The sequence below is a fragment of the Crinia signifera genome, chromosome 5 (genome assembly GCF_055691185.1).
Source record: "Crinia signifera chromosome 5, ASM5569118v1, whole genome shotgun sequence".
NCBI classification, from domain to species: domain Eukaryota; kingdom Metazoa; phylum Chordata; class Amphibia; order Anura; family Myobatrachidae; genus Crinia; species Crinia signifera.
In genome coordinates, this window is record NC_139221.1 from 329,254,150 (window position 1) to 329,281,920 (window position 27,771).

The 27,771-nt window shown below is 51.4% G+C and overlaps 2 protein-coding genes across 3 annotated transcripts; both read left to right on the forward strand.

The window, feature by feature from the left end:
- Positions 1 to 262: 262 nt before the first annotated feature.
- On the forward strand, positions 263 to 6,687 carry LOC146079791 (lymphocyte antigen 6E-like). 2 transcript variants are annotated; one of them, XM_083186434.1, is made up of 4 exons: positions 263 to 597; positions 726 to 917; positions 3,846 to 3,965; positions 6,446 to 6,687. In XM_083186434.1, exons 2-4 carry the CDS (start codon positions 866 to 868, stop codon positions 6,652 to 6,654), a joined length of 381 nt encoding a protein of 126 aa, XP_083042560.1. In that variant the 5' UTR covers positions 263 to 597; positions 726 to 865; the 3' UTR covers positions 6,655 to 6,687. The 2 variants fall into 2 exon arrangements, with proteins under 2 accessions (XP_083042560.1, XP_083042559.1); XM_083186433.1 differs by having other exon boundaries at positions 263 to 584.
- A 12,852-nt stretch (positions 6,688 to 19,539) lies between these two features.
- LOC146079792 (lymphocyte antigen 6E-like) lies at positions 19,540 to 24,140 on the forward strand. The gene is made up of 3 exons (XM_083186435.1): positions 19,540 to 19,667; positions 23,200 to 23,319; positions 23,901 to 24,140. The coding sequence occupies exons 1-3, from the start codon at positions 19,616 to 19,618 to the stop codon at positions 24,107 to 24,109; spliced, it is 381 nt and encodes a 126-aa protein (XP_083042561.1). The 5' UTR covers positions 19,540 to 19,615; the 3' UTR covers positions 24,110 to 24,140.
- Positions 24,141 to 27,771: the final 3,631 nt, after the last annotated feature.

Genomic DNA, 27,771 nt, shown 5'->3' on the forward strand with positions numbered 1-27,771 from the left:
ACCCCCGACTTTAGAAGAGCGTGTCCATCACGGAACTTTGTCACCAGCCACAAAAGAAATGCCCCATCTCCAGGCCCAACCAGTGAGTACGGGGTTTGGCGTGTGACAATACCTTATCCTGGTGGTTTTATCCGGCATAACACAAAGCATTTCGGTGTCTAGCCTTGTATGGCCTCTGCATTGGTGGCAGCACTTGCTTACATCATCAGATCATGTGATGTCACAACACGCCAGGTAGGTGACAGGCACCACCCTGTACTGTATGTGGTGAGTAAGCAGCGTCTCAGTGTAAGGCACATGGGCATAGATTTACCAAAGAATCAGAAAAGCGTTGCCCGTAGCAACCAGTTTCAAATGTATCTCAGAAAATGATAGAAAGAAACCGATGATACAAGTAACACCAGCACCTTTTATTTTTAGAAGCTGTAGTAAATCTTTCCCGTGTATTACTGCGTATCGCTACAGCCCAATAAGGAAAACGTTCTCCGTTGGATTCTGATTGCGCTGAACAGCGTTTCGGCCGGATGTTGGACTCACCACCATGACTGGAACCAGCTTGGGGTGACTGCCACCACTTGCAGATTGTACGCTGGGCCAGTAAGGTTTATGATCCCCGAACCCCCATTATCCAGCCATCAGGCCACACATGAATAAACCCATCATAGAGGCCTGTATACAGTATATAGGTGCTGTCTGCTGACCATAATAACAGACTTTAATTATAGGTTGTTTGGCCTTCCCGTAACCAGTGTTTGTGACATGGAGATGCCGGTAACTATGGAAACGGAGCATCCCAGTAACGGCCCAGTGTGTATATATACAGAGACCTGAGGGCCAGGACCCCAGTGACCTCCTGTATCTCATCATGGCGGTATCCACAAGCGTCCTCCTGGTGGTGGCACTCTGCGTAGTGACAGGTAAGGACCTTCTCCGTCCCCTCAGCGCTTATGGGATATTTACTAAAGCCTTGGCCAGAGGTAAAGTACCAACCAGCGTCTGCCATCTGTCAAACACAGCCTGCGACATGACAGTTAGGTGCTGGCTAACTGATACATTATCTCTCTCCTCAGCTTAGTACATCTCACCCTATATCTCTAGACTTACAGGTCACCATTGCAGCATCCTGAATACATGACTTTATGGCATTAGCGATAGACGGCAGGGTGGGGCGGGATGCCGACAATCATCGGCAGGTTGACAATTAATAGGTAGATTAATCACTCTGTAGACACCTGAAAAAGGTCAGCATACCTTAGGTCGACACAGTCAAAAGGTCGACATGCCCTTTTCAAGTTTTTCCCCAGAACAGGGGTTTTTTAAACTTAACTATCCGCGTGGACATAGAGGGAGAATATTATGTTGTTCCCGAAGCATGGCGAGTGTCCATGTCGACGGCGTGAAAAACTCATGTCGACCTTTTCTATGTTGACCTATTGCTTGTGTTGACCTAAGCCATGTTTAACCTTTTCTCATGTGGTGAGCCATGGCCAATAGTGACTATATGACACATCCCCCCGGCGGGACAATGGTCAGGTGGCTGCCTCACATCACTGAGGTCTTGGGTTAGATGATCATGAAAGCTGTATCTGTGCAGAGTTTGTACGTTCTCTGTGCGTTTGTGTGATTCTACTCCTGGGGTACCAGAGACATTCGGCACTGGTAGTGTAACTGTAGAACTAGTGTATATGTGTCCATGTGGCAGCGAATATTGGCTTTCGCACCCTACACAGTGGGCAAGGGGCGGAGAAGGGCGGGGGCGCCGGGCAGCCTCATTACTATATGGGCGTTCTCATGGTAATGAGGCCGTGATGCGGGTGTGTGGGGCAGGCAGCTGACGTCACCGGATGCCAGCTGCCCGCGCTGTCCTCGTACAGGGCACCCGCAGTTTAGTCGCCATATAGGTGCCTCTGGACTGCGAGCGCTGGAGAAATCATTCGATAGTGGCTGACCATCGAATGATTTCACCCCGCGGCCGGAGGAGGGAGGCGGGACACAGTTTGTGTGTCACTGTGTGACGTGTTGTCCGACTCCTCCCCAGCTCCTCCTGCGGGCAGCGGCTGTGGTGCTGCCGCGTGACACCCGCCCACTCAGTGAGACGTGAGAGTGCGGCTGCCGACTCGGACGTGCCGGCGGTGGTGAACGCTCAGCGCTGTGGGCGGCATGATGATGCATCCGCATCAGTAGTATTATACGGCAGCACTGTAAGTTCGTCAGTGGGGTGGGCAGGCAGCGGGCTGTGGGCACAGGATCAGTAGTAATAATACATTATTCAGTTCAGTATACTGTAAGTTTGGCAGTGGGGTGGGGCAGGCTGTGGGCACAGTTATGTATGTTGTGACAGACTACTGAGTCTGTGATCTGATCTGTCCAGTCCAGTCTGTCTGTCCAGAGTCCATGGCCCGGCAGGCAGAGAGCCAGGCCAGCAGCACTCAGACAGCCGCAGGCTGCCTGCAGCTCACAAACCTACAGTACGGTTGCCTGTGTCTGGGCCCGGGGTCCCTCCGAGTCCCAATCATTATTTGTCCCACTGTCACTCACCCACCAGACAGTCCAGGACTCTAGTGAGAGTCCTGCGCACTCAGAGGCCCAGGTCACCTGCTGGGCGATGTGACGTCACTGTGCTCTGTCCCAGGCCCCCAGCCAATCTCCCAGGCCCAGCCAGCACCGGCTGTTCCTCTGTCACCAGTCCAGGACTCCAGGTAGTTCCCTTCTGTGTGCTCAGCGGCCCAGGGCACTTACTGGGCGGTGTCACTGTGCCCAGGCCCCCAGCTAATCTCCAAGGCCCAGCCAGCACCGGCTGTCCCACTCTCACCAGTCCAGAATTCCAGGTAGTTCCCTTCTGTGTGCCCAGCGTCCAGGTCACCTGCTGGGCAAATTCAATGTGCCCAGGCCTCCAGCCAATCTCCCAGGCCCAGCCAGCCCCAGCACAGCAGCTACTCTAAATGTACTACTGTGGTCACTGGCATTTGGCATTTGCCATCCCCCTTGGCAACGAACATTTGCCCTCCACTGTGGCAACAGGCATTTGCCCTCACCCTTGTCAATGAGCATTTGCCCTCCACCTTGGCAAAAGGCATTTGCACTCCCCCGTCGCATCGTATGAAGGCCCTGGCATCGAGCAAGAAACCCCAAGCAATTAACATGGAGGTAGGCAGTATTTATATGGCATAATATATAATAGCCATTACGGTGTGTGCTATATGTAATGGGCATTATGTTGTGTTTGGGATAACTTGTAATGGGCATTAGAGTGTGTGGCATAATGTGTAATGGGCATGTAGTATACTTATATAATGTTTGTGTTGGACGTATAATAGGCACTCTGGTGTGTTTTTGGTGCGCGCCTGTCAAAAATTGTTGAGCCCTGGCATAACGTGTAATAGGCACTATGGCATGTGGCATAATATGGATGTGTGACGTGTAATAGGCATTACGGTGTAAATTTTTGGTGCGCACCTTCGACGCGCACTGTCCATTTCGTCCCTATTTTTTTTTCAATTGTCCACTCATGGCATAACGTGTAATGGGCATCACGGTGTGTGCCATAATTTATAATGGACATCAGTGTGTGGCATAATGTTTAATAGGCATTACAGTGTGTGACGCAACGTCTAAGTGGCATTACCATGTGCAAAATCAAGAATAGATTTGAAGCAAATGTAAAAAAAACATAAACCATAAGGCGGGTTAAGGGGCGGGGCTGGGGGCGGGTCAATGGATGGGCTGTGGGTGTGTCAAGGGGTGGGTCACTGTCCGGGAATCGCTCAACACAAAGGTGGTAACCCTAGAGAGGATTGTGACACATGGAATGTACATGCGCTAATAAGCTGTGTTTTCTTTTCCAGCCTATTCCTTAACATGTTACACGTGCACCTCCCAGGGAAGCAACACTGCATGTATGACGTCCACCAACTGCACGGCCACGTCTACGTCATGTATGACCTCTGTGTTCAGTGGTGGAATAGGTAAGATCCACAATACGGGCTGTTGTTAAACACTGTTGTTCCTTTATTGGTCACTGAGAGGGTGTTACCCATGACACTGACCCCTCCAAATGTGACACTGACCCCTCTCCTGCAGCCTAATCCCCGTACCTAGTCCCCTGCAGCCTAATCCCCGTACCTAGTCCCCTGAAGCCTAACCCCCGTACCTAGGCCCCTGCAGCCTAACCCCCGTACCTAGTCCCCTGCAGCCTTAACCCCGTACCTAGGCCCCTGCAGCCTAATCCCCGTACCTAGGCCCCTGCAGCCTAATCCCCATACCTAGGCCCCTGCAGCCTAACCCCCGTACCTAGGCCCCTGCAGCCTAATCCCCGTACCTAGGCCCCTGCAGCCTAATCCCCGTACCTAGGCCCCTGCAGCCTAATCCCCGTACCTAGGCCCCTGCAGCCTAATCCCCGTACCTAGGCCCCTGCAGCCTAACCCCCGTACCTAGGCCCCTGCAGCCTAACCCCCGTACCTAGGCCCCTGCAGCCTAACCCCCGTACCTAGGCCCCTGCAGCCTAACCCCCGTACCTAGGCCCCTGCAGCCTAATCCCCGTACCTAGGCCCCTGCAGCCTAATCTCCGTACCTAGGCCCCTGCAGCCTAATCCCCGTACCTAGGCCCCTGCAGCCTAATCCCCGTACCTAGGCCCCTGCAGCCTAACCCCCGTACCTAGGCCCCTGCAGCCTAACCCCCGTACCTAGGCCCCTGCAGCCTAATCCCCGTACCTAGGCCCCTGCAGCCTAACCCCCTGCAGCCTAACCCCCGTACCTAGGCCCCTGCAGCCTAACCCCCGTACCTAGGCCCCTGCAGCCTAACCCCCGTACCTAGGCCCCTGCTGCCTAATCCCCGTACCTAGGCCCCTGCAGCCTCATCCCCGTACCTAGGCCCCTGCAGCCTATTCTTCGTACCTAGGCCCCTGCAGCCTAACCCCCGTACCTAGGCCCCTGCAGCCTAACCCCCGTACCTAGGCCCCTGCAGCCTAACCCCCGTACCTAGGCCCCTGCAGCCTAACCCCCGTACCTAGGCCCCTGCAGCCTAATCCCCGTACCTAGGCCCCTGCTGCCTAATCCCCGTACCTAGGCCCCTGCAGCCTAACCCCCGTACCTAGGCCCCTGCAGCCTAACCCCCGTACCTAGGCCCCTGCAGCCTAATCCCCGTACCTAGGCCCCTGCAGCCTAACCCCCGTACCTAGGCCCCTGCAGCCTAATCCCCGTACCTAGGCCCCTGCAGCCTAATCTCCGTACCTAGGCCCCTGCAGCCTAATCCCCGTACCTAGGCCCCTGCAGCCTAATCCCCGTACCTAGGCCCCTGCAGCCTAACCCCCGTACCTAGGCCCCTGCAGCCTAACCCCCGTACCTAGGCCCCTGCAGCCTAATCCCCGTACCTAGGCCCCTGCAGCCTAACCCCCTGCAGCCTAACCCCCGTACCTAGGCCCCTGCAGCCTAACCCCCGTACCTAGGCCCCTGCAGCCTAATCCCCGTACCTAGGCCCCTGCTGCCTAATCCCCGTACCTAGGCCCCTGCTGCCTAATCCCCGTACGTAGGCCCCTGCAGCCTAATCCCCGTACCTAGGCCCCTGCAGCCTAATCCCCGTACCTAGGCCCCTGCAGCCTAATCCCCATACCTAGGCCCCTGCAGCCTAACCCCCGTACCTAGGCCCCTGCAGCCTAACCCCCGTACCTAGGCCCCTGCTGCCTAATCCCCGTACCTAGGCCCCTGCTGCCTAATCCCCGTATGTAGGCCCCTGCAGCCTAATCCCCGTACCTAGGCCCCTGCAGCCTAATCCCCGTACCTAGGCCCCTGCAGCCTAATCCCCGTACCTAGGCCCCTGCAGCCTAATCCCCGTACCTAGGCCCCTGCAGCCTAATCCCCGTACCTAGGCCCCTGCAGCCTAATCCCCGTACCTAGGCCCCTGCAGCCTAATCCCTGTACCTAGGCCCCTGCAGCCGAACCTTAATCTTCCTTCTAAGTGTCTAAACCTAAGGGACTCAGTGTCCATATTGGTCAATACTCCATAGAAACTGTCCATACTGGCCCATGTACTATAGGTTGGGTGGACAAACCAACTTCTGATGGAAGTTCATAATTTCCACACAAAATGTTCCTTGAGTTTGGCTACCAGTGGCCACAAAGTCTCCATATTGGCCTATACCTTATATAAGCGATCCCTACTGTATGAGGGCATGAGTTTGGCTACCAGTGGGCACAAAGTCTCCATATTGATCCATACCTTATATAAGCGATCCCTACTGTATGAGGGCATGAGTTTGGCTACCAGTGGGCACAAAGTCTCCATATTGGCCCGTACCTTATATAAGCGATCCCTACTGTATGAGGACATGGGTTTGGCTACCAGTGGGCACAAAGTCTCCATATTGATCCATACCTTATATAAGCGATCCCTACTGTATGAGGACATGAGTTTGGCTATCACTAATAATGACTATTTTCTGTCCTGTAGGAAATCTATCTGCGTCCAGCATCACTAAGACGTGCTCAGCGGCCTGCGTAGCATCTGGATTTAACGCTGTGGTGGTCTCAACCCAAGTGACCTGCTGTAGCACCGACCTGTGTAACATCAGTGGGGCCAATAGTGTTACCTCCACCTGCACCCCCCTCGCTGTGGCCCTGGGACTCCTGTGGACTCTCCTGAATACTTTCTCTGTATAACAGCTACATTGTTACTCTCCAGACTGCAGTAAATTGCTGATCTTACTTATATTATTGTGACTTGTGTTTAATGTGTCCACCTGTGTTGCATTTCCTGCTCGGAGTAATGGTTTTGGAAAACCCTGCCCAATAATACAATAAGCAGCGAGCGATCACCCACCCAGAATGGGCAAAACTACATGGCATCACTATAGCGCATACTGTACATCCCCGCTGTCCCCAATGTTCTCAGCAGGACTGGGAGCGTGCCAGGATCTCACAGAGCGCTCATGGTGATGGCAAATCCAAACTTGGTAATGGCATCATCTGCGAGGCCACGCCACCTCTTTGGGCCACTTGGGAGTCACGCATCACAAGTTTAATGTGTTGGGAGGTATGACTACGTGGCCAAGGTGTTGGGAGGTATGACTACGTGGCCAAGGTGTTGGGAGGTATGACTACGTGGCCAAAGTATTGGGAGGTATGACTACGTGGCCATGGCCAAGGTGTTGGGAGGTGTGACTACGTGGCCAAAGTGTTGGGAGGTATGACTACGTGGCCAAGGTGTTAGGAGGTGTACTACGTGGCCAAGGTGTTGGGAGGTATGACTACGTGGCCAAGGTGTTGGGAGATATGACTATGTGGCCAAGGTGTTGGGAGGTATGACTACGTGGCCATGGCCAAGGTGTTGGGAGGTATGACTACGTGGCCAAGGTGTTGGGAGGTATGACTACGTGGCCAAGGTGTTGGGAGGTATGACTACGTGGCCAAGGTGTTGGGAGATATGACTACGTGGCCATGGTGTTGGGAGGTATGACTACGTGGCCAAGGTGTTGGGAGGTATGACTACGTGGCCAAGGTGTTGGGAGGTATGACTACGTGGCCAAGGTGTTGGGAGGTATGACTACGTGGACAAAGTATTGGGAGGTATGACTACGTGGCCAAGGTGTTGGGAGGTATGACTACGTGGCCAAGGTGTTGGGAGGTATGACTACATGGCCAAGGTGTTGGGAGGTATGACTACATGGCCAAGGTGTTGGGAGGTATGACTACATGGCCAAGGTGTTGGGAGGTATGACCAGGGCTATTTTTCAGCAGGCTCCAGCAGGAACTGAGGCCCTTATTCTAGTTCACTCTTTCTGACAAAATATTTCTTAGATGGACAAAACCATGTGCACTGCAGGTGAGGCAGGTGTTACTTGTGCAGAGATAATTAGATTTGGGTGGGGTTTTACACCTGGCTCACCTGCAGTGCACATGGTTTTGTCCATCTAAGAAATATTTTGTCAGAAAGAGTGAACTAGAATAAGGGCCTCAGTTCCTGCTGGAGCCTGCTGAAAAATAGCCCTGGGTATGACTACGTGGCCAAGGTGTTGGGAGGTATGACTACGTGGCCAAGGTGTTGGAAATATGACTACGTGGCCGAGGTGTTTGGAGGTGTGACTACGTGGCCAAGGTGTTGGGAGGTGTGCCTACGTGGCCAAGGTGTTGGGAGGTATGACTACGTGGCCAAGGTGTTCGGAGGTATGACTACGTGGCCAAGGTGTTGGGAGGTATGACTACTTGGCCAAGGTGTTGGAAATATGACTACGTGGCCGAGGTGTTTGGAGGTGTGACTACGTGGCCAGGGTGTTGGGAGGTGTGACTACGTGGCCAAGGTGTTGGGAGGTATGACTACGTGGCCAAGGTGTTGGGAGGTATGACTACGTGGCTAAGGTGTTGGGAGGTGTGACTACGTGGCCAAGGTGTTGGGAGGTATGACTACGTGGCCATGGTGTTGGGAGGTATGACTACGTGGCCATGGTGTTGGGAGGTATGACTACGTGGCCAAGGTGTTGGGAGGTGTGACTACGTGGCCAAGGTGTTGGGAGGTGTGACTACGTGGCCAAGGTGTTGGGAGGTGTGACTACGTGGCCAAGGTGTTGGGAGGTGTGACTACGTGGCCAAGGTGTTGGGAGGTGTGACTACGTGGCCAAGGTGTTGGGAGGTGTGACTACGTGGCCAAGGTGTTGGGAGGTATGACTACGTGGCCAAGGTGTTAGGAGGTGTGACTACGTGGCCAAGGTGTTGGGAGGTATGACTACGTGGCCAAGGTGTTGGGAGGTATGACTACGTGGCCATGGTGTTGGGAGGTGTGACTACGTGGCCAAGGTGTTGGGAGGTGTGACTACGTGGCCAAGGTGTTGGGAGGTGTGACTACGTGGCCAAGGTGTTGGGAGGTGTGACTACGTGGCCAAGGTGTTGGGAGGTGTGACTACGTGGCCAAGGTGTTGGGAGGTGTGACTACGTGGCCAAGGTGTTGGGAGGTGTGACTACGTGGCCAAGGTGTTGGGAGGTATGTAATGTCCAGCATCTTAGTAAATATGGGGTAATGTAATAGATTCTGGAGGAGAATTATAAAAAGGTAAAGGTATAAAGTAGAGAGATAAAGTAGCAGCCAATCCGCTCCTAACTGCCATGTTATCAACTGTGTTTGAAAAATGACTTTTATGAGCAGATTTTCTGGTGCTTTATCTCTCTCCGCTCTCTCTAAGACTTAAGGGGTGATTCATGTTGGCTTGGTAAGAAGCGGAAATCGCTGCTTACTGAGCGCTAAGAAGCCCTCGCCGCCCGACCGAACGCCCACCTCCACCCCCACCAAATCCCCTCGGTACCATGCTAGGGGATGGGTTCGCCAACACATGCGGCGGCTAGCAGGGGAAATCATTCGATGGCTGCCAACCCTAGACCATCGCCTGCCGACCATCGCCTGCCGACCATCGAATGATTTCTCATGCCATCGGAAATAAATGTCAGTCTGAACTGACTTTAATTTCCTCCGCAAATCGCCGAAGACGGGGCAGGCGCTGAAGTCATGTGATGTCAGCCGCCTACCCCCGACAGACATCGGCCCGCCTGCGTTCCCATGGTCCAGCCCCGTTTCCGGCTCTGCCCGCCCCCGGCCCTCCCTCCCCGCAACGAACGACATGGCGAGTGTGTAACTCTACAAAGCGGTTTGGTGCCGCGGTTTGTACATGCACAGAAATGCGCAAACTCGCCACCATCGGAATGGGGCAGAATTTGTCCCCTTCCAATCTGTAATGCATTAGGCCTCTGGTAGGCCCAATTCAGGCCTGATCGCTGGGCTGTGAATGTTCGGAGCCCAGCGATCAGCAGCAGCCTCCCCCGGTTATGCCCCTCGGCGGCTGTCAATCAAATGCCCCCGGCTGTCAATCACCATCGCTGACTTTGTTCACACGGGTAGCTCGTGCATGTGCACTGTGGGCCATGTGCTTGCGCAGTCGTTCAATAATCGCTCGTGCTGCTAACCTGAATCGGGCCCATAGTCCCCACGCCCTGTAAATGCTGAGGTACAGAGAATTTAATGAGCACTTTAAAAGCGTCACTACGGGAGGCATATTGGGACCTGATGGATGGATGCAGAGTCTGGATCCCAGATTGGTCCCATAAGGCATTGGCATCACCCCACACCTAATATTGCTGTCTGTGGGCTAGAACCCTTAGTACAGCCCTTTTGTGTGTCCCCCGATACGATGACATCACGTCCGGTTATGGCAACTGGAAAATGGACTTCATTATATAGACCTCATCCATACAGGACCACAATATGCTTTGGCAAAGAGCCTCAGGGCTGTTAATGTGTTGGACTGCGCTTGTCTGACAGAAGGGACATTTTCCACAGATTTCACGTGGGGGCTCTGGTATAAATCAGATGCCAGTGCCCCCAATCCACCGCTTGGTATGCGGTGGTATTGCTACGACGCTGACTGGCGGTCATCTGCTCTCTCGTGCAGTAAAGTGACATCACCTGGACATTGGCTAGTTGATGATATAGTAACAGAGCAGGAGACGGGCAGGGGACATTGACGGTGCACGGGACGGGAGCACGCATTAATAACGGTATTGGGCTGCGCTGTACGGTTTTGCCACAGTGCCGAGGTTATTGCTCTGTTTTTGCTCCGCTGCACAAGGGGGTTATTTATAGCTGATCGCTGTTGTGCAAATGCAATTGATTATCGAACAACTGCGCGTGCGTACGGATCGGAGACAATCGCGGACTTGCACAGGGCTATGCAAATGACGACAGCAGTGACCAGGCTTGAATTAGGCCCCAAACTCAGCCTTCCATGACTCCGTCACCCCGGGGGCTGATTCAGAGGTGGTTACAGTGGTGTCCGGAACTGAGCTCTCACACAGAGCAGATTGGCAAAAATATGTTACTGGTGCAATAGCTGCCATTTATATAGAAACGTAGAATGTGCACATGGACACCCTCCGGCGGCATTTCTGATCCATCAGCGCCATCCATCGCAACATCGAACCTTGTCAATCGCAACACACCCCCATCCCAAATATTCTAAGTGACTCTAATGTAACCTGTGACTGCCATTGCAAAACCATCGGGGCACATGCGCAGCGCTGTGTGCCCCAATGTTTTAACAACATTTTAGGCCCTGGGCAAAGCAATATACTGGGGCCCCTACACACCCATTCATGAGAATACATTATAGAAAATCTTTCCCCTCCTGCAGTCCTGCACCGTCTCCTCCCATGGTTCCATACAGTGGCTACAGGCAGGGAGGCTCGTAGGGATTGCTGCACTCTGATTGGAGGATAGCTCCAGACTTCTACCAATCAGAACACTGATAGCCTTTCACTGTTAGGCTGCAGACTGGGAGGGATGCTGCACTCTGATTGGAGGATAGCTCCAGACTTCTACCAATCAGCACACTGATAGCCATTCACTGTTTGGCTGCAGGCTGGGAGGGATGCTGCACACTGATTGGAGGATGGCTCCAGACTTCTACCAATCAGGAAACTGATAGCTATTCACTTTTTGGCTGCAGGTAGGTAGAGAATGCTGCACTCTGATTGGAGGTGAGAAGTTGGCACACTCTCTGAGACTGGTGGGGAAGGCTGCAGGCTCTCTGAGACTGGTGGGGTAGGTTGCAGGCTCTCTGAGACTGGTGGGGTAGGTTGCAGGCTCTCTGAGACTGGTGGAGTAGGTTGCATGCTCTCTGAGACTGGTGGGGTAGGTGTCATGCTCTCTGAGACTGGTGGGGTAGGGGGCAGGCTCTCTGAGACTGGTGGGGAAGGTGGCATGCTCTCTAAGACTGGTGGGGTAGGTTGCAGGCTCTCGAAGACTGGTGGGGTAGGTTTCATGCTCTCTAAGACTGGTGGGGTAGGTTGCAGGCTCTCTGAGACTGGTGGGGTAGGTTGCATGCTCTCTGGGACTGGTGGGGTAGGTTGCAGGCTCTCTGAGACTGGTGGGGTAGGTTGCATGCTCTCTGAGACTGGTGGGGTAGGTTGCATGCTCTCTGGGACTGGTGGGGTAGGTGTCATGCTCTCTGAGACTAGAGGGGTAGGTGTCATGCTCTCTGAGACTGGTGGGGTAGGTTGCATGCTCTCTGGGACTGGTGGGGTAACTGGCATGCTCTCTGAGACTGGTAGGGTAAGTGGCATGCTCTCTGAGACTGGTGGGGTAGGTTGCAGGCTCTCTGAGACTGGTGGAGAAGGTGGCAGGCTCTTTGAGACTGGTGAGTAGGTGTCATGCTCTCTGAGATTGGTGGGGTAGGTGGCAGGCTCTCTGAGACTGGTGGGGTGGGTTGCAGGCTCTTTAAGACTGGTGGGGTAGGTTGCAGGCTCTCTGAGACTGTTGGGGAAGGTGGCATGCTCTCTGAGATTGGTGGGGTAGGTGGCATGCTCTCTGAGACTGTTGGGGAAGGTGGCATGCTCTCTGAGACTGGTGGGGAAGGTGGCATGCTCTCTGAGACTGGTGAGTAGGTGGCATGCTCTCTGAGACTGGTGGGGTAGGTGTCATGCTCTCTGAGACTGGTGGGGTAGGTTGCAGGCTCTCTGAGACTGGTGGGGTAGGTTGCATGCTCTCTGCATGCTCTCTAAGACTGGTGGGGTAGGTTGCAGGCTCTCTGAGACTGGTGGGGTAGGTGTCATGCTCTCTGAGACTGGTGGGGTAGGTTGCAGACTCTCTGAGACTGGTGGGGTAGGTTGCAGGCTCTCTGAGACTGGTGGGGTAGGTTGCAGGCTCTCTGAGACTGGTGGGGTAGGTTGCATGCTCTCTGGGACTGGTGGGGTAGGTGTCATGCTCTCTGAGACTGGTGGGGTAGGTTGCAGGCTCTCTGAGACTGGTGGGGTAGGTTGCATGCTCTCTGAGACTGGTGGGGTAGGTTGCATGCTCTCTGGGACTGGTGGGGTAGGTGTCATGCTCTCTGAGACTGGTGAGTAGGTGGCATGCTCTCTGAGACTGGTGGGGTAGGTGTCATGCTCTCTGAGACTGGTGGGGTAGGTTGCAGGCTCTCTGAGACTGGTGGGGTAGGTGTCATGCTCTCTGAGACTGGTGGGGTAGGTTGCAGACTCTCTGAGACTGGTGGGGTAGGTTGCAGGCTCTCTGAGACTGGTGGGGTAGGTTGCATGCTCTCTGGGACTGGTGGGGTAGGTGTCATGCTCTCTGAGACTGGTGGGGTAGGTTGCAGGCTCTCTGAGACTGGTGGGGTAGGTTGCATGCTCTCTGAGACTGGTGGGGTAGGTTGCATGCTCTCTGGGACTGGTGGGGTAGGTGTCATGCTCTCTGAGACTGGTGGGGTCGGTTGCAGGCTCTCTGAGACTGGTGGGGTAGGTTGCATGCTCTCTAAGACTGGTGGGGTAGGTTGCAGGCTCTCTGAGACTGGTGGGGTAGGTGTCATGCTCTCTGAGACTGGTGGGGTAGGTTGCAGACTCTCTGAGACTGGTGGGGTAGGTGGCATGCTCTCTGAGATTGGTGAGGTAGGTTGCATGCTCTCTGAGACTGGTGGGGTAGGTTGCAGGCTCTCTGAGACTGGTGGGGTAGGTTACAGGCTCTCTGAGACTGGTGGGGTAGGTTACAGGCTCTCTGAGACTGGTGGGGTAGGTTGCAGGCTCTCTGAGACTGGTGGGGTAGGTTGCAGGCTCTCTGAGACTGGTGGGGTAGGTTGCAGGCTCTCTGAGACTGGTGGGGTAGGTTACAGGCTCTCTGAGACTGGTGGGGTAGGTTACAGGCTCTCTGAGACTGGTGGGGTAGGTTGCAGGCTCTCTGAGACTGGTGGGGTAGGTTGCAGGCTCTCTGAGACTGGTGGGGTAGGTGACATGCTCTCTGAGACTGGTGGGGTAGGTGACATGCTCCCTGAGACTGGTGGGGTAGGTTGCAGGCTCTCTGAGACTGGTGGGGTAGGTTGCAGGCTCTCTGAGACTGGTGGGGTAGGTTGCAGGCTGTCTGAGACTGGTGGGGTAGGTTGCAGGCTCTCTGGGACTGGTGGGGTAGGTTGCAGGCTCTCTGAGACTGGTGGGGTAGGTTGCAGGCTCTCTGAGACTTGTGGGGTAGGTTGCAGGCTCTCTGAGACTGGTGGGGTAGGTTGCAGGCTCTCTGAGACTGGTGGGGTAGGTTGCAGGCTCTCTGAGACTGGTGGGGTAGGTTGCAGGCTCTCTGAGACTGGTGGGGTAGGTGACATGCTCTCTGAGACTGGTGGGGTAGGTGACATGCTCTCTGAGACTGGTGGGGTAGGTTGCAGGCTCTCTGAGACTGGTGGGGTAGGTTGCAGGCTCTCTGAGACTGGTGGGGTAGGTTGCAGGCTCTCTGAGACTTGTGGGGTAGGTTGCAGGCTCTCTGAGACTGGTGGGGTAGGTTGCAGGCTCTCTGGGACTGGTGGGGTAGGTTGCAGGCTCTCTGAGACTGGTGGGGTAGGTTGCAGGCTCTCTGAGACTGGTGGGGTAGGTTGCAGGCTCTCTGAGACTGGTGGGGAAGTTGTCATGCTCTCTGAGACTGGTGGGGTAGGTTGCAGGCTCTCTGAGACTGGTGGGGTAGGTTGCAGGCTCTCTGGGACTGGTGGGGTAGGTTGCAGGCTCTCTGAGAATGGTGGGGTAGGTGACATGCTCTCTGAGACTGGTTGGGTAGGTTGCAGGCTCTCTGGGACTGGTGGGGTAGGTTGCAGGCTCTCTGGGACTGGTGGGGTAGGTTGCAGGCTCTCTGAGACTGGTGGGGTAGGTGACATGCTCTCTGAGACTGGTGGGGTAGGTTGCAGGCTCTCTGAGACTGGTGGGGTAGGTGACATGCTCTCTGGGACTGGTGGGGTAACTGGCACACTTTTCTAAAAGGAGCAGAGTAGAGAAGATGCCATTGATGGTATGGAACAGGTACATGTCCGTAGAATTTAGAACAGTATATTGCACGATACGGGAATGTCTCACTAATGCTGATGGATTCCCGGGAGAGCATAGCATTCTCCAGGCCCCGCCAATTCATGAGGATAGAGGCAGGGCCATATTTATACATCTGCCCCCCTGCAGTGCACATGGTTTTGTCCATCTAAGAAGAAAGAGTGAACCAAAATAACCCCCACAGTACCTACTAGGATGAAGAGCTCACAGCTGTCCGGAAACTGTGCGAGGTAGTGATGAGCATCATTATCCAATATTTAAAAAATGATCAAAAACCCAACCCCATACAGCGCGGTATTTCATGTATCTTGCGGGTCCATTCTGTGTCTGTAAGAAATCTTTTACAAATTAGCTTTCTCGTGTATTAATTACAGGCTGTAACCTGCTGTGGACCGGTACCTAAATCATTTTTTAGATTTATTTAAGAAAAATCTGGTGGAATTATTTTTTGGTTATAATGAAATGACGGCTACCCACCTGGGCTAATATAGGCAGTAATATGGTTTATTGTATGGTAACACTCCAAAATATATACTGACAGGTTAATTGTCTCTGACAAAGATAATTAACCCTGGACAGTCAACACTATTCCTCCAAATAATGTTATGTACAGAATCACGTCAATGACAGTAATCTCGTGTAGATACTAAGGGGGAAATTTACTAAGATGGGAGTTTTTGGGGATTCAGTCGCAAATATTAAATGATAAATGGGCCCCTGAATGTGAGTGCTCTTCCCGAATCTGCTCTCCGGGTTACGGATAAGATGTGAGGTCATTCTAATGCAGAATGCATTATCTGAGTATCTGTCCTGAGGGGGGATTTCGGAGGCAGGTATAGTATGACAGAATTAGCTGTTTCTCACCGATGTAATTCCACCAATCCAGTAGATCTTGTTCCACAAGTTTTGGATGTTATGACTCAGGAGGGGGGGGGGGGGGTCTATGTGCAAGGTTTCTGAACACCTAATTATACAGATACCTGTTAAACATTTTAAAGGACTAGAACTTAATGTCAACAGGTTTTTTTTTTAAGTGTCTACAAACATACCTTTCCCTGCCCCCCTAACCCTCCCTACCCACAAACTAACCCTATTAATTGAGGGGCCCACTGGTAAGCCTGAGACACTCCTCTGAGATACAACATTTACGCGCATCTCTTATTGACCCCCCTCCAGCCAGCACATCTTTGCTAATGTGCGTCCAAAGCAGTACTGCGGCTCTGTATGCACAAAATCATGACACATGCGTGGACAAATAAACATCGGTCATTTGCGTGCCTATCGAATTAGCGTATATCAGGCCTCACAGCTGCCCACCGCTTGGCATGAGTGCTTGGCAATGCAGACTCGGCTGCAGGGTAATACCCCAAATCTTCCCAATCTGGCCTTCAGGGCACATTACAGCACAACGTCATATGTTATCAAATCAAATCATTTATATTGTCACTATTACATTAAAAGAAACACATTAGTGAGATTCCATAAGAAAAGGAAATAAATACTCGCAGGTCACACGCTATAATTCAGACTGGAAACAACAGAAGGAAAAAAACTGTTCCGCAGCCGACTAGTGCGGCAGCCTCAACACCTGTAACGTTTCCCAGAGGGTAACAGGGAGACAAGAGAATGACAAGGGCGGCTAGAGTCTAAAATAATTTTATTAGCCCTAGTTTTACGCCTATTAGAAAAAAAGTCTGCCATCCTAGCCAAAGGTTCGACAATATTTTTTTCTGCAGCCTTAACTACTCTGTCTAAGGAACCACGGTCAGAAAACTTGGAATTCCCATACCATACTGTGATAGCATAGGTTAATAGGCTCTCAATTACGCGGCAGTAGGAATTCACAAGTATCTGCCTAGATAACCCCGCTGCCCTAAGTCTCCCCAAGAAAAACAGGCGTTGCTGAGCCTATCTAACCGCTATTGCGGTGTGCGCAGACCATGTCAGGTCTTCAGTAAAGGTAATACCTAAAAATGTTATATTACTGACCCTCTCCATGGTGGATTTCATAGGTCTTCTAAAATCTATAACCACCTCTTTTCTTTTTTTAACTATTCAAGAGTAAGTTATTAGCCTCTCGCAGGGGCTGGCTGGCAACTTTTAGCCTAGGGGGCAAGTCCAGAGCACTGGCCCATAATCTGCCAATTTTACGGCAGCCGGAATGCTTTTGCGCGCAGAAGGCGCGCAGGAAAATTAGGGGCGTGGCCTATCACAAGGGGACGTGGCCTGTACCATGATTGTATTGTCTACCTGCAGATTGCACATTTTAGCGAACCTTGTAATACCCATTACACATAAAGCCACATGCCGTAATGCCAATTACACATTATGCTGAACACCATGATGCCAGTTACACATTACACCCAAAACTGCGATGCTAATTAATACACCGCACACTGTGATGCTAATTACACATTATGCCGCACACCTTGATGCCCATTACACCCCATACTGTGATGGCAATTACCCAATGCTCTCCACACCGTAATGCCCATTACGCCCCATACCATGATGCCCATTACACCGCACAATGTGACAGATATGCCCCCACAGTGCCAGATATTCCGCCACAGTGCCAAATACACATATGCCCCCACAGTGCCAGATATGCCCCCACAGTGCCAGATATGCCCCCACAGTGCCAGATATGCCGCCACAGAGTGCCTGCCAGATATGCCGCCACAGAGTGCCTGCCAGATATGCCGCCACAGAGTGCCTGCCAGATATGCCCCCACAGAGTGCCTGCCAGATATGCCGCCACAGAGTGCCTGCCAGATATGCCCCCACAGAGTGCCAGACAGATATGCCCCAACAGAGTGCCAGAGAGATATGCCCCCACAGAGTGCCAGAGAGATATGCCCCCACAGAGTGCCAGAGAGATATGCCCCCACAGAGTGCCAGACAGATATGCCCCCACAGAGTGCCAGACAGATATGCCCCCACAGAGTGCCAGACAGATATGCCCCCACAGAGTGCCAGACAGATATGCCCCCACAGAGTGCCAGACAGATATGCCCCCACAGAGTGCCAGACAGATATGCCCCCACAGAGTGCCAGACAGATATGCCCCCGGGAGGGGGGGGAGCGCTTACCCACCAACTGGCTGCGGGCCGCGCTGGATCAGCTCCTCCAGCCCTCCTGCGCTGGCCGCGGCTTCCAGGACACGGCCGCGGCTACAGGAAAATGGCCGCCGGCCTCCTGCACTGAGGACATCCTCAGTGCAGGAGGCCGGCGGCATTTTCCTGTAGCCGCGGCCGTGTTCAGGAAGCCGCGGCCAGCGCAGAAGGGCTGGAGGAGCTGATCCAGGGCGGCCCGCAGCCAGTGGGTGGGTAAGCGGCCCGGGGGGCATATGGCACTCTGCCCCCCGGCCCAGCCCGCCCCTGGGCCCTCTCCCCATTTTATCAGTTGCTGCACCTCCGCTCTATAACCGTCCTCTTCCCCTTCACTAAGTAAACCCACTACCGTAGTATCATCCGCAAATGTAACAATGAGGTTGGACTTTGATTCTGAAAAACAATCTGAGGTATACAATGAACATACAGTAAAAAGAGACTCAAAACACTGGGGGACACCAACGTTTAAGACAAGCTCAGATGAGATAGCTGAACCCTTTCTGACTGACTGCGGACGATCAGTCAGGAAATCCAACAGCCAGTCACACATGGGAGCGTTGTAACCAATCTTTGCAATCAACACCGTAGGCACAAAAGTGTTAAAATCATTTGACCTATATGCAAATTGATAGGAGTCAAACCCCACCAGGATAACACCCTTAAGATGATCTAAAACCACTTCATAATAAGTGAAGTAAGGGCGATTGGACGGTAATCGTTTAGCCCGGATACAACTGCGGATTTGGGGATAGGAACAATTGTAGTTAACTTTAAAACATTGTGGAAAAACACGATAGAATAATGATAAATTAAAAATCCTTGTAAAAATTCCCACCAATTGATCAGCACAGGTACGTAAGACTTGCTGATCAAGGCTTTCCTGATATTATTTTGCCATAGGTACAACCGGACTGTGGGGAACCTGACCGGCGACCGCTCACAAAATGTAACTGCAGGAATCAGGTTCCCCTCCTCAAACCGTGTATAAAATGTATTAAACTCATCCACAGAAGACCTATCAGTCTTAGAAAGACCAGTGCTTGAGCCACTGTGGTTTGTAATATGCTTGATCCCATGCCACATAGATCTTGCATCTCCGGATTCCTTAAACTGGCCCTCGATTTTATCCAAGTAGGCCTTCTTAGCCAAGTGAATACCCCTCTTTAACGAGCAACAGTGTAAACTAGTCTATCTTTAGATCTGAACGCACTAGATCTCAATAGTAAACGAACCTCACTATTCACCCATGGTTTTTCATTTGGGAATAAACGTGCTCTCTTTTCCCTAGTTACACCCTCAATACAAAATGTAAGGTACACCACAACCATGGAAGCTGGTCAGTCTACATTGATGCTAGAATCATCGGTTGCCTCCTCAATTAACAGGTCCCAATCCGTATGTTCCAGATATCCCTGCAAACTCAACAAAGCCCCTTCCGGCCAAACCGTAATATTCTTAACAACTGGCCGAGACGTTTTAAACACTGAGAGATATTTGGGACCTAAAAAATTGACCCTCCCTGTAGTATATAGGCTGGGTGTCTTCCTTTGTCCAGACAAAGGGGAGGCTACAAGTGACTGTATTCCTGGAAACTGAGCTTCTCTGGCACAGCCCAATCTCTACAATCTCTACATATACAGAGAAGTGAGAGCCAGGACCCCACAGATCTCCTACATCTCACCATGGTAGCATCCACAAGTGTCCTGTTCGTGCTGGTCCTCTGCATAGGGACAGGTAAGTGTGGCCAGGAACAATGCACTCCAGTCGGATGTTAGAATGTTGGATTTTACCCCTGTAATGCTGTGCCCCTTTTACAAATCGGATACAGCTTCTGAGGGTATGTTAGCACAAGAAGCGTCCAATTTTTAAGGCCAAACGGAATGTGCGATATAGTGTAACAGGTGCCAGCAATGTGATGCTACAGTGACTGAACAGTGTAACATAAATTGGTATACAGGTGCAGTCGCAATCATTGTATGCAGCTGTGTCTGCGTAGCAAATAATGTTACACTGTTTGCTTGGAAAACACTGTAGCATAAGCAGTTACTTACAGAATATAGGCTTGCTGGGTATCATTTTAATCAGCAGAAGCTGCTTGTGTATCCAGTCGTGAATAAGATGGATTTGATTGGGGAAACATTAACAGTACATGAACTGTTTTGACAGATCAAATTATATTTTTTTATTTTTATGGTTAGAAATAATTTTTTAAATTAGCATTTGCTGTAAATGTGCTGTAATTGTGTACTTGTAAGTGAATTTAAACATTGACAAATACAACTCACCCAAACAAACCAGCTAGAATTATGGGGGTTATTCTAGTTCAGTCTTTCTGACAAAATCCTTCTTAGATGGACAAAACCCTGTGCACTGCAGGGGGGCAGATGTTACTTGTGCAGAGAGAGTTAGATTTGGGTGGGGTTTTACTTCAAAGTGAGATCTATATTGCAGTGTAAAAATAAAGCAGCCAGTATTTACCCTGCACAGAAACAAAATAACTCACCCAAATCTAACTCAAAGAATTAGATTTGGGTGAGTTATTTTGTTTCTGTGCAGGGTAAATACTGGCTGCTTTATTTTTACACTGCAATATAGATTTCACTTTGAAGTAAAACCCCACAGAAATATAATTCTCTCTGCACATGTTACATCTGCCCCACCTGCAGTGCACATGGTTTTGTCCATCTAAGAAGGATTTTGTCAGAAAGAGTGAACTAGAATAAGGTCCTATGTCCAACTACATGGGGCTGTTTGTGTCCCACTTACTAACTGGGCTTCCGACTTTTAATGACCTTGGACACTATTACATTGTCCGACTTTGCAAAATGTCAGATTCTTGCAGAAAAATGTAACATTTCACAAAGTCGGACGAAAATCGTCTCCCGTTATATCCTGGCCTTCCTCTCTCAGAGAACAGTATTGTCTGGCACACATGGGGGTTTATTTAGTAAGATGGGGGTTCTATTTCAGATAGGCTGTTGCCCCTAGCAACCAATCCCATTCTATCGGTTATCTTCTAGAAGGTGCTAAATAAATAAGTCAAATCTGAATGGTTACCCATGGCAACATCCCATCTTCAATAAAAGTTCCATCTTAATAAACTGACCCCATTGGGCACCGCTGTACAATGGGGAGCTGAGATAGAGGGAGTTATTCTGGTTGATTGGCAGCCTTTGTGAGTCCACCAGACAACGCCCGCCACATGCAGGAATGCTGGACATTCCCAAGGGCGTGTCCCCGGCCCGCTGCCCCATCACACAGTGTTGGGTGCAGGCACCTGGCGAACACCCTGCATCTGCGCAGACGCATACCATTGGTCCCCTGTGCGAACACGCGCGGGGGCCCAAATGGATTAGAATAACCCCCAGGGTGTAAGCTCTGCTGGGAACGGGACACATAACAGGGTTACATTGCAGAACATAACCTGAGACAGAACATTTCGAGGGGTCTATATGATGTCACATCTGTGATTCCGGAGAGTTTGCCCGTTCCTTTAAAGAAGTCAGTCAGATTTTTAGGATACGTTCAGTAGGCTTAGGTTAGTCTCTTGCAGTTGTGGGGCTTCATGTCTCAGGCTGCCCAGTCAGGCAGAGGTAAAGACATTCTGATGCATATCAAGAAAGAAAAAAGGAATGTCCTTTTAGGTTGGGTGCACCTATGTTTATCTAAAATCTAACTTTTAATGAGAATATATTAAAATGCTGTGAAATGTTTAAACGATACACACAGAGAATAGACACACAACGATTAAAGTAAGAAATAACAATTAATAAAATAAAGGTGGCAGACAGAATGCTCTCTTCAATTCACTTATATATCGTGGATGGATTGATGTGTGGATGTGTTGGGCACTTTCTTGTTAATTAACAAGAAAGTGCCCAACACATGTGAATTAAAAATAAAGTGCCCTACACAACCACACATCAATCCATCCACGATATATAAGTGAATTGAAGAGAGCATTCTGTCTGCCACCTTTATTTTATTAATTGTTATTTCTTACTTTAATCGTTGTGTGTCTATTCTCTGTGTGTATCTTTTAAACATTTCACAGCATTTTAATATATTCTCATTAAAAGTTAGATTTTAGATAAACATAGGTGCACCCAACCTAAAAGGACATTCCTTTTTTCTTTCTTGATGTGATATTTCTCACTGTCCTGGGGTAGCACACCTCCGCCAGGCCCATCACCATAACTTAACAGTAGTGATTGACTCCAGGGGGTCCAACAACACTTATTGAATGGTCTTGTGCGACCAATCCTTCTTGTTTTTTTCTACATTCTGATGCATAGGCGACTCCCGTCCCAGATCCTGTTTGAAGCTATTATCTCCCGCCGCCCTGCATTATAAATCAAATATCCCGCTTCTTTGGATTCGTCACCAGGGGATTCCTGGGCAATGACAGCCGCTGTGACTGTCAGCGAACCCTTGCTGGACCCTGAGCAGTGGATAATACAGTTTGCCCTGCCCCCGTGTCTTCTTATGTCAGCGCATCTGCTACTAGTGTGTGGGAGCTGAGGAATGTCGGATTAGTAATCTTTAGTTAAACACACAAAGGACAATTCATCAAAAAGTTTTGAAACGTTTTGAATGTTTATCGTTGAATTAATTTTTATCAAAAGATAATACTATTCCAAAAGTAGGCAGGTATGTCCTGATGGTATGCCGTCAACAGCTCGACGCACAATAGGTTGACGCATGAAAAATTACGATATGCATTAGGTCAACAGGGTTGGACATTCGACACAAGCATTACTTTGACAATGGCGCGGTCGACGGTCAAAAGGTCGACATGAGGTTTTCACTTTTTTTCTTTGTCCCGAATGTCGACACAGTGGATGTGGACACCGTCTTACTGTACAACATCCACTCGGCACACAATTGTATTCTCCCACCACACCGTAGTGGACGGTAGGGCTGGAAATACCGCCTGTCGGCACGTGTCAGCTCAAAAGAAGTGAAAAAACTCATGTCGGCCTTTTGACTGTCAACCTTGCCATTGCTGACCTAATGCTTGTGTCGACCTTCCAACAATGTCGATCTTAGGCATGATGACCTACTTCATGTTTCAACCTAAGCCATGTCGACCTTTATTGGTAGACCTAATGCATGTCGGCATAATAGGTGCCGACCTAATGACCATACCCGTCACATAGGAGGACACTCAGGTCAGCCAGCCACGGAACCTGTGTAATTCATTAGTGATGTGGAATAAATGAATGAATAACATGTTACACGCTAACGAGATGTGTTTGTTTTCCAGCCTTTTCCTTAACATGTTACACCTGCGACTCCCAGAGCAGTAACGCTGCATGTATGACGCCGATGAACTGCACGGCTAATAGCACGTCATGTATGACCACCTTGTCCTCTGTCGGAATAGGTGAGACCCAGTCACACAGAACAGATCTTCCTATAAATTACCTAAATACCTGACCCCCCCAATGGTATATGTATGTAACACGTTACTCACATGTATGTAATATATGTGCTGGCTGCCTTCCCCTGTGTCAGCACTGGCCTGTCGGCTGCCGAAGCACAGAAGACAGTTCAAAATTCAAATAGGGGAGCAACACCAGCCGCCACCAACTGCCATTCCAAACGGACTCACTGGCAGTTGGTGTTTGTCCCCTATTTGAATTTAGAACTGTGCTGCATCTTCCACCTCTGGTGCTGCCACCGGTCACATCTGTCGGCAAGTTAATGACACCAACTGCTCACACTCTAGGGGTGTGGATTAATAGACGGACAGTCTAGTACCTTAAACCCACACACACACACACACACTCACTCAGTGTTTAACCAAGCCGTCCCTTTCCATAGCCTAACCCTAACTACCCCCCCCCCTTACCTACCCATGTGGCGTCGATCTTTCATTGTCAATCTTTCTTCATTGATAAATATTCCCTACAGTGCACTACGCTTTGTAGAACGTTGTAATATCGTCTGTCCTGTCCCCTGCAGGAAGTCTGTCTATAGCCTCCATCTCCAAGATGTGCTCAGCGGCCTGTGTACCATCTGGATTTAACCTTGGGGTGGCCTCCAACCAAGTGACCTGCTGCAAAACCGACCTGTGTAACATCAGCGGGGCCAATAGTGTCACCTCCACCTACACCCTGATCATTGTGGCCCTGGGAATTGTCGGGACTCTCCTCCAAAGTTTCTCCATATAATGTATCATTGTAAATGAATCCTGGTACAGACACTGCCGCTTAAATAAAATGCTTCATATTCCTTGCATTATTGTGACCTGCTTCTAGTGGGAGGGCATAGGCCCAACCGGGGGTGGTTTACAGTTCCCCGGTAACCGACACCCCCCCCCCCCCCCCCCCAGGTCCGCTCTGCCATTCAAATCATGAGTACAAAAGCAGTAGGGACAGGTGTTGTAAGATTGCAGGTGGGTGACCAAGGTGTTTTTAGAAAGTTTGGTAAAAATGGCTCAGAAGAAATTAAACATATGTACAGGTACTGTATGTGTAGTGACGCACCCGGGGGGGGGGGGGGGGGGGCTGGGTATGAAGGGGGGGGGGGGGCTGGGTATGAAGGTAGTGCTATCAGTGTAGGTTAGGAGGTAGTGGGTTAGTTTGGGAGATGGGGTTAGAGCGTTAGGGATAGGCTATTAGGGCTGGGGTATTGGGAGGAAATATACTAAAATGGGATGTTGAATATATATTTTAGCTTCTAGAAGGTGCTAAAGAATAACAAGTAGAATCTGATTGGTTGCTATGGGAAACTGATCTTCAATAGAACTCCCAGTTAGTTCATTTACCCCATAGTTTAGGAGTAAGGTAATAGGGTTTTGGGATGTGATTAGGGAAAGGTATAGCCGGCTGAGGTGCGAGGCACTGACCGTGGTTGTCTTACTGGGTGATGCGGTGGGACTGGATGAAGGAGGACAGCCGGCTGAGGTGCGAGGCACTGACTGTGGTTGTCCTACTGGGTGATGCAGTGGGTCTGGATGAAGGAGGACAGCCGGCTGAGGTGCGAGGCACTGACTGTGGTTGTCCTACTGGGTGATGCGGTGGTTCTGGATGAAGGAGGACAGCCGGCTGAGGTGCGAGGCACTGACCGTGGTTGTCTTACTGGGTGATGCGGTGGGTCTGGATGAAGGAGGACAGCCAGCTGAGGTGCGAGGCACTGACCGTGGTTGTCCTACTGGGTGATGCAGTGGGTCTGGATGAAGGAGGACAGCCGGCTGAGGTGCGAGGCACTGACCGTGGTTGTCCTACTGGGTGATGCGGTAGGTCTGGATGAAGGAGGACAGCCGGCTGAGGTGCGAGGCACTGACCGTGGTTGTCCTACTGGGTGATGCAGTGGGTCTGGATGAAGGAGGACAGAAAGCTGAGGTGCGAGGCACTGACCGTGGTTGTCCTACTGGGTGATGCGGTGGGTCTGGGTGAAGGAGAATAGCCGGGTGAGGTGCGAGGCACTGACCGTGGTTGTCCTACTGGGTGATGCAGTGGGTCTGGATGAAGGAGGACAGCCGGCTGAGGTGCGAGGCACTGACCGTGGTTGTCTTACTGGGTGATGCGGTGGGTCTGGATGAAGGAGGACAGCCGGCTGAGGTGCGAGGCACTGACCGTGGTTGTCCTACTGGGTGATGCGGTGGGTCTGGATGAAGGAGGACAGCCGGCTGAGGTGCGAGGCACTGACCGTGGTTGTCCTACTGGGTGATGCAGTAGGTCTGGATGAAGGAGGACAGCCGGCTGAGGTGCGAGGCACTGACCGTGGTTGTCCTACTGGGTGATGCAGTAGGTCTGGATGAAGGAGGACAGCCAGCTGAGGTGCGAGGCACTGACCGTGGTTGTCCTACTGGGTGATGCGGTGGGTCTGGATGAAGGAGGACAGCCAGCTGAGGTGCGAGGCACTGACCGTGGTTGTCCTACTGGGTGATGCGGTGGGTCTGGGTGAAGGAGAATAGCCGGCTGAGGTGCGAGGCACTGACCGTGGTTGTCTTACTGGGTGATGCGGTGGGTCTGGGTGAAGGAGGACAGCCGACTGAGGTGCGAGGCACTGACCGTGGTTGTCCTACTGGGTGATGCGGTGGGTCTGGGTGAAGGAGGACAGCCGAATGAGGTGCGAGGCACTGACTGTGGTTGTCCTACTGGGTGATGCGGTGGGACTGGATGAAGGAGGACAGCCGGCTGGTTGTCCTACTGGGTGATGCGGACAGCGTCTATACCCGCAGCCAGGGGGGCTGGGGGCATGGCTAGAGGCTCACAGAGCCTCTGGGTCATGCCCCCATAGCGGCAAAATGGGGGCGTGGCCTCGCGGGAGAGCCGCGAGTATAGGCCACGCTCCCAAAATTAGGCCACACCTCCCGAAAATTTCGACGCGCCTGCGGCGCGCAGCAGCAGCGTCCCTCCTGCTAAGCGGCCGAAGTTGGGAGGTATGGTTTACATGTTCAAATTTATTGAAAAATAAAGAGATTATACAGAAAAAAAGTAAAATGGAGGCCGGCAACATAGGTGCTTATTGCTGCAGCCGCCATTCCCATGAATGCCCCAAATGCGGCAGACGGAATCATTGTGCAAGCTGGGGCAGGTCCAAGCCTGAAGGTGCCCACACACTCAGAGGGAGATGTCGCATAAGAATTCCCTCAAACAACCAGGGAGCTTCCATGCAATATATGACATGCGATGGGGGAAATTAGGACACGGCTGATCCCGGGTACGAATGGACAAGACCGGCATCGGCTGTATCCCGAAGAAAATACATTTTGTATATAGGACGTACAGTATTTACGGGATTAATATTTTTCCGATGGCATATCCGTCCCTATCCATTCATACACGTTTGGCGGCCCTCTTCAGGATACCCCCTGTCCGGGCTGAAGCCCAGGGCTGTCCCCGGTGCCCCACGGTGGTGGCGTTGTTAACTGATTAGATTATCGAATGACTGAGCATGCATACCATACGCATTGCGCATGCACGAGCCCAAATAGCAGCAGAAAATGCTCATGGATCATAAACGCAATGTAGCCAGAGGTTGGCGGACAGGAAGCCGGCGTTTGGGGGGTTATTGTGATTACGCCATGGCTCTGTTGTAATCACATGACTCTGGGCGTGGCTCTGTTGTAATCACATGACTCTGGGCGTGGCTGTGGTGTAAACACATGACTCTGGGCGTGGCTGTGGTGTAAACACATGACTCTGGGCGTGGCTGTGGTGTAAACACATGACTCTGGGCGTGGCTGTGGTGTAAACACATGACTCTGGGCGTGGCTGTGGTGTAAACACGTGACTCTGGGCGGCGTGGCTGTGGCGTAATCACATGACTCTGGGCGTGGCTGCGGCATAATCACATGACATTAGTTGCAGCACAGTGGAGTGAAGCAGTGAAGGGGTTAAGCTGCCTAAATCCATGTGCCAGGGGGCATTCACCTATCCCGGTATGTGTGGCTCAAAGACAATTCCTAGGTTGAGAGTCCTAGGCTGACACCAAGGGGACAACATCAGGTCTAAATTTACAAAAGGTCGACATTCACTAGGTCGAAGTGGCAATGGTCGACACATTAAAAGGTCAACATTATTTTCAAGATTTCAAGAAACAAAAACCAGTTACCATTAACTGACAAGCGATTAGGTACTGACAAGCGGAGCGAGGAGTGGCAGGTCCTATATATGAGGATCCACCTGCTCAGGTGTTGACATTGACACCAAAAAAACTGTTAAAAAGAGACATATGTCGACCTTTTCCAGTGTCAACCTTTTGCTTTTGTTGAACCTTAGCACCTACCACCTGGCTTCCCTGCATTACCATGGAATGGGATCATTGGATAGACAGCAACTAGGTCTACAACCATTAGGTCGACATGACTGAAGGTCAACATGAT

Excerpts from the sequence above, each read along its gene's own strand:
- LOC146079791 (XM_083186434.1), top strand. The coding sequence starts at position 866 with ATGGCGGTATCCACAAGCGTCCTCCTGGTGGTGGCACTCTGCGTAGTG. Across the intron at positions 918-3,845 it reads GGCACTCTGCGTAGTGACAG|CCTATTCCTTAACATGTTAC; the intron begins GTAAGGACCTTC and ends TTTCTTTTCCAG. Across the intron at positions 3,966-6,445 it reads TGTGTTCAGTGGTGGAATAG|GAAATCTATCTGCGTCCAGC; the intron begins GTAAGATCCACA and ends TCTGTCCTGTAG.
- LOC146079792 (XM_083186435.1), top strand. The coding sequence starts at position 19,616 with ATGGTAGCATCCACAAGTGTCCTGTTCGTGCTGGTCCTCTGCATAGGG. Across the intron at positions 19,668-23,199 it reads GGTCCTCTGCATAGGGACAG|CCTTTTCCTTAACATGTTAC; the intron begins GTAAGTGTGGCC and ends TTTGTTTTCCAG. Across the intron at positions 23,320-23,900 it reads CTTGTCCTCTGTCGGAATAG|GAAGTCTGTCTATAGCCTCC; the intron begins GTGAGACCCAGT and ends TGTCCCCTGCAG.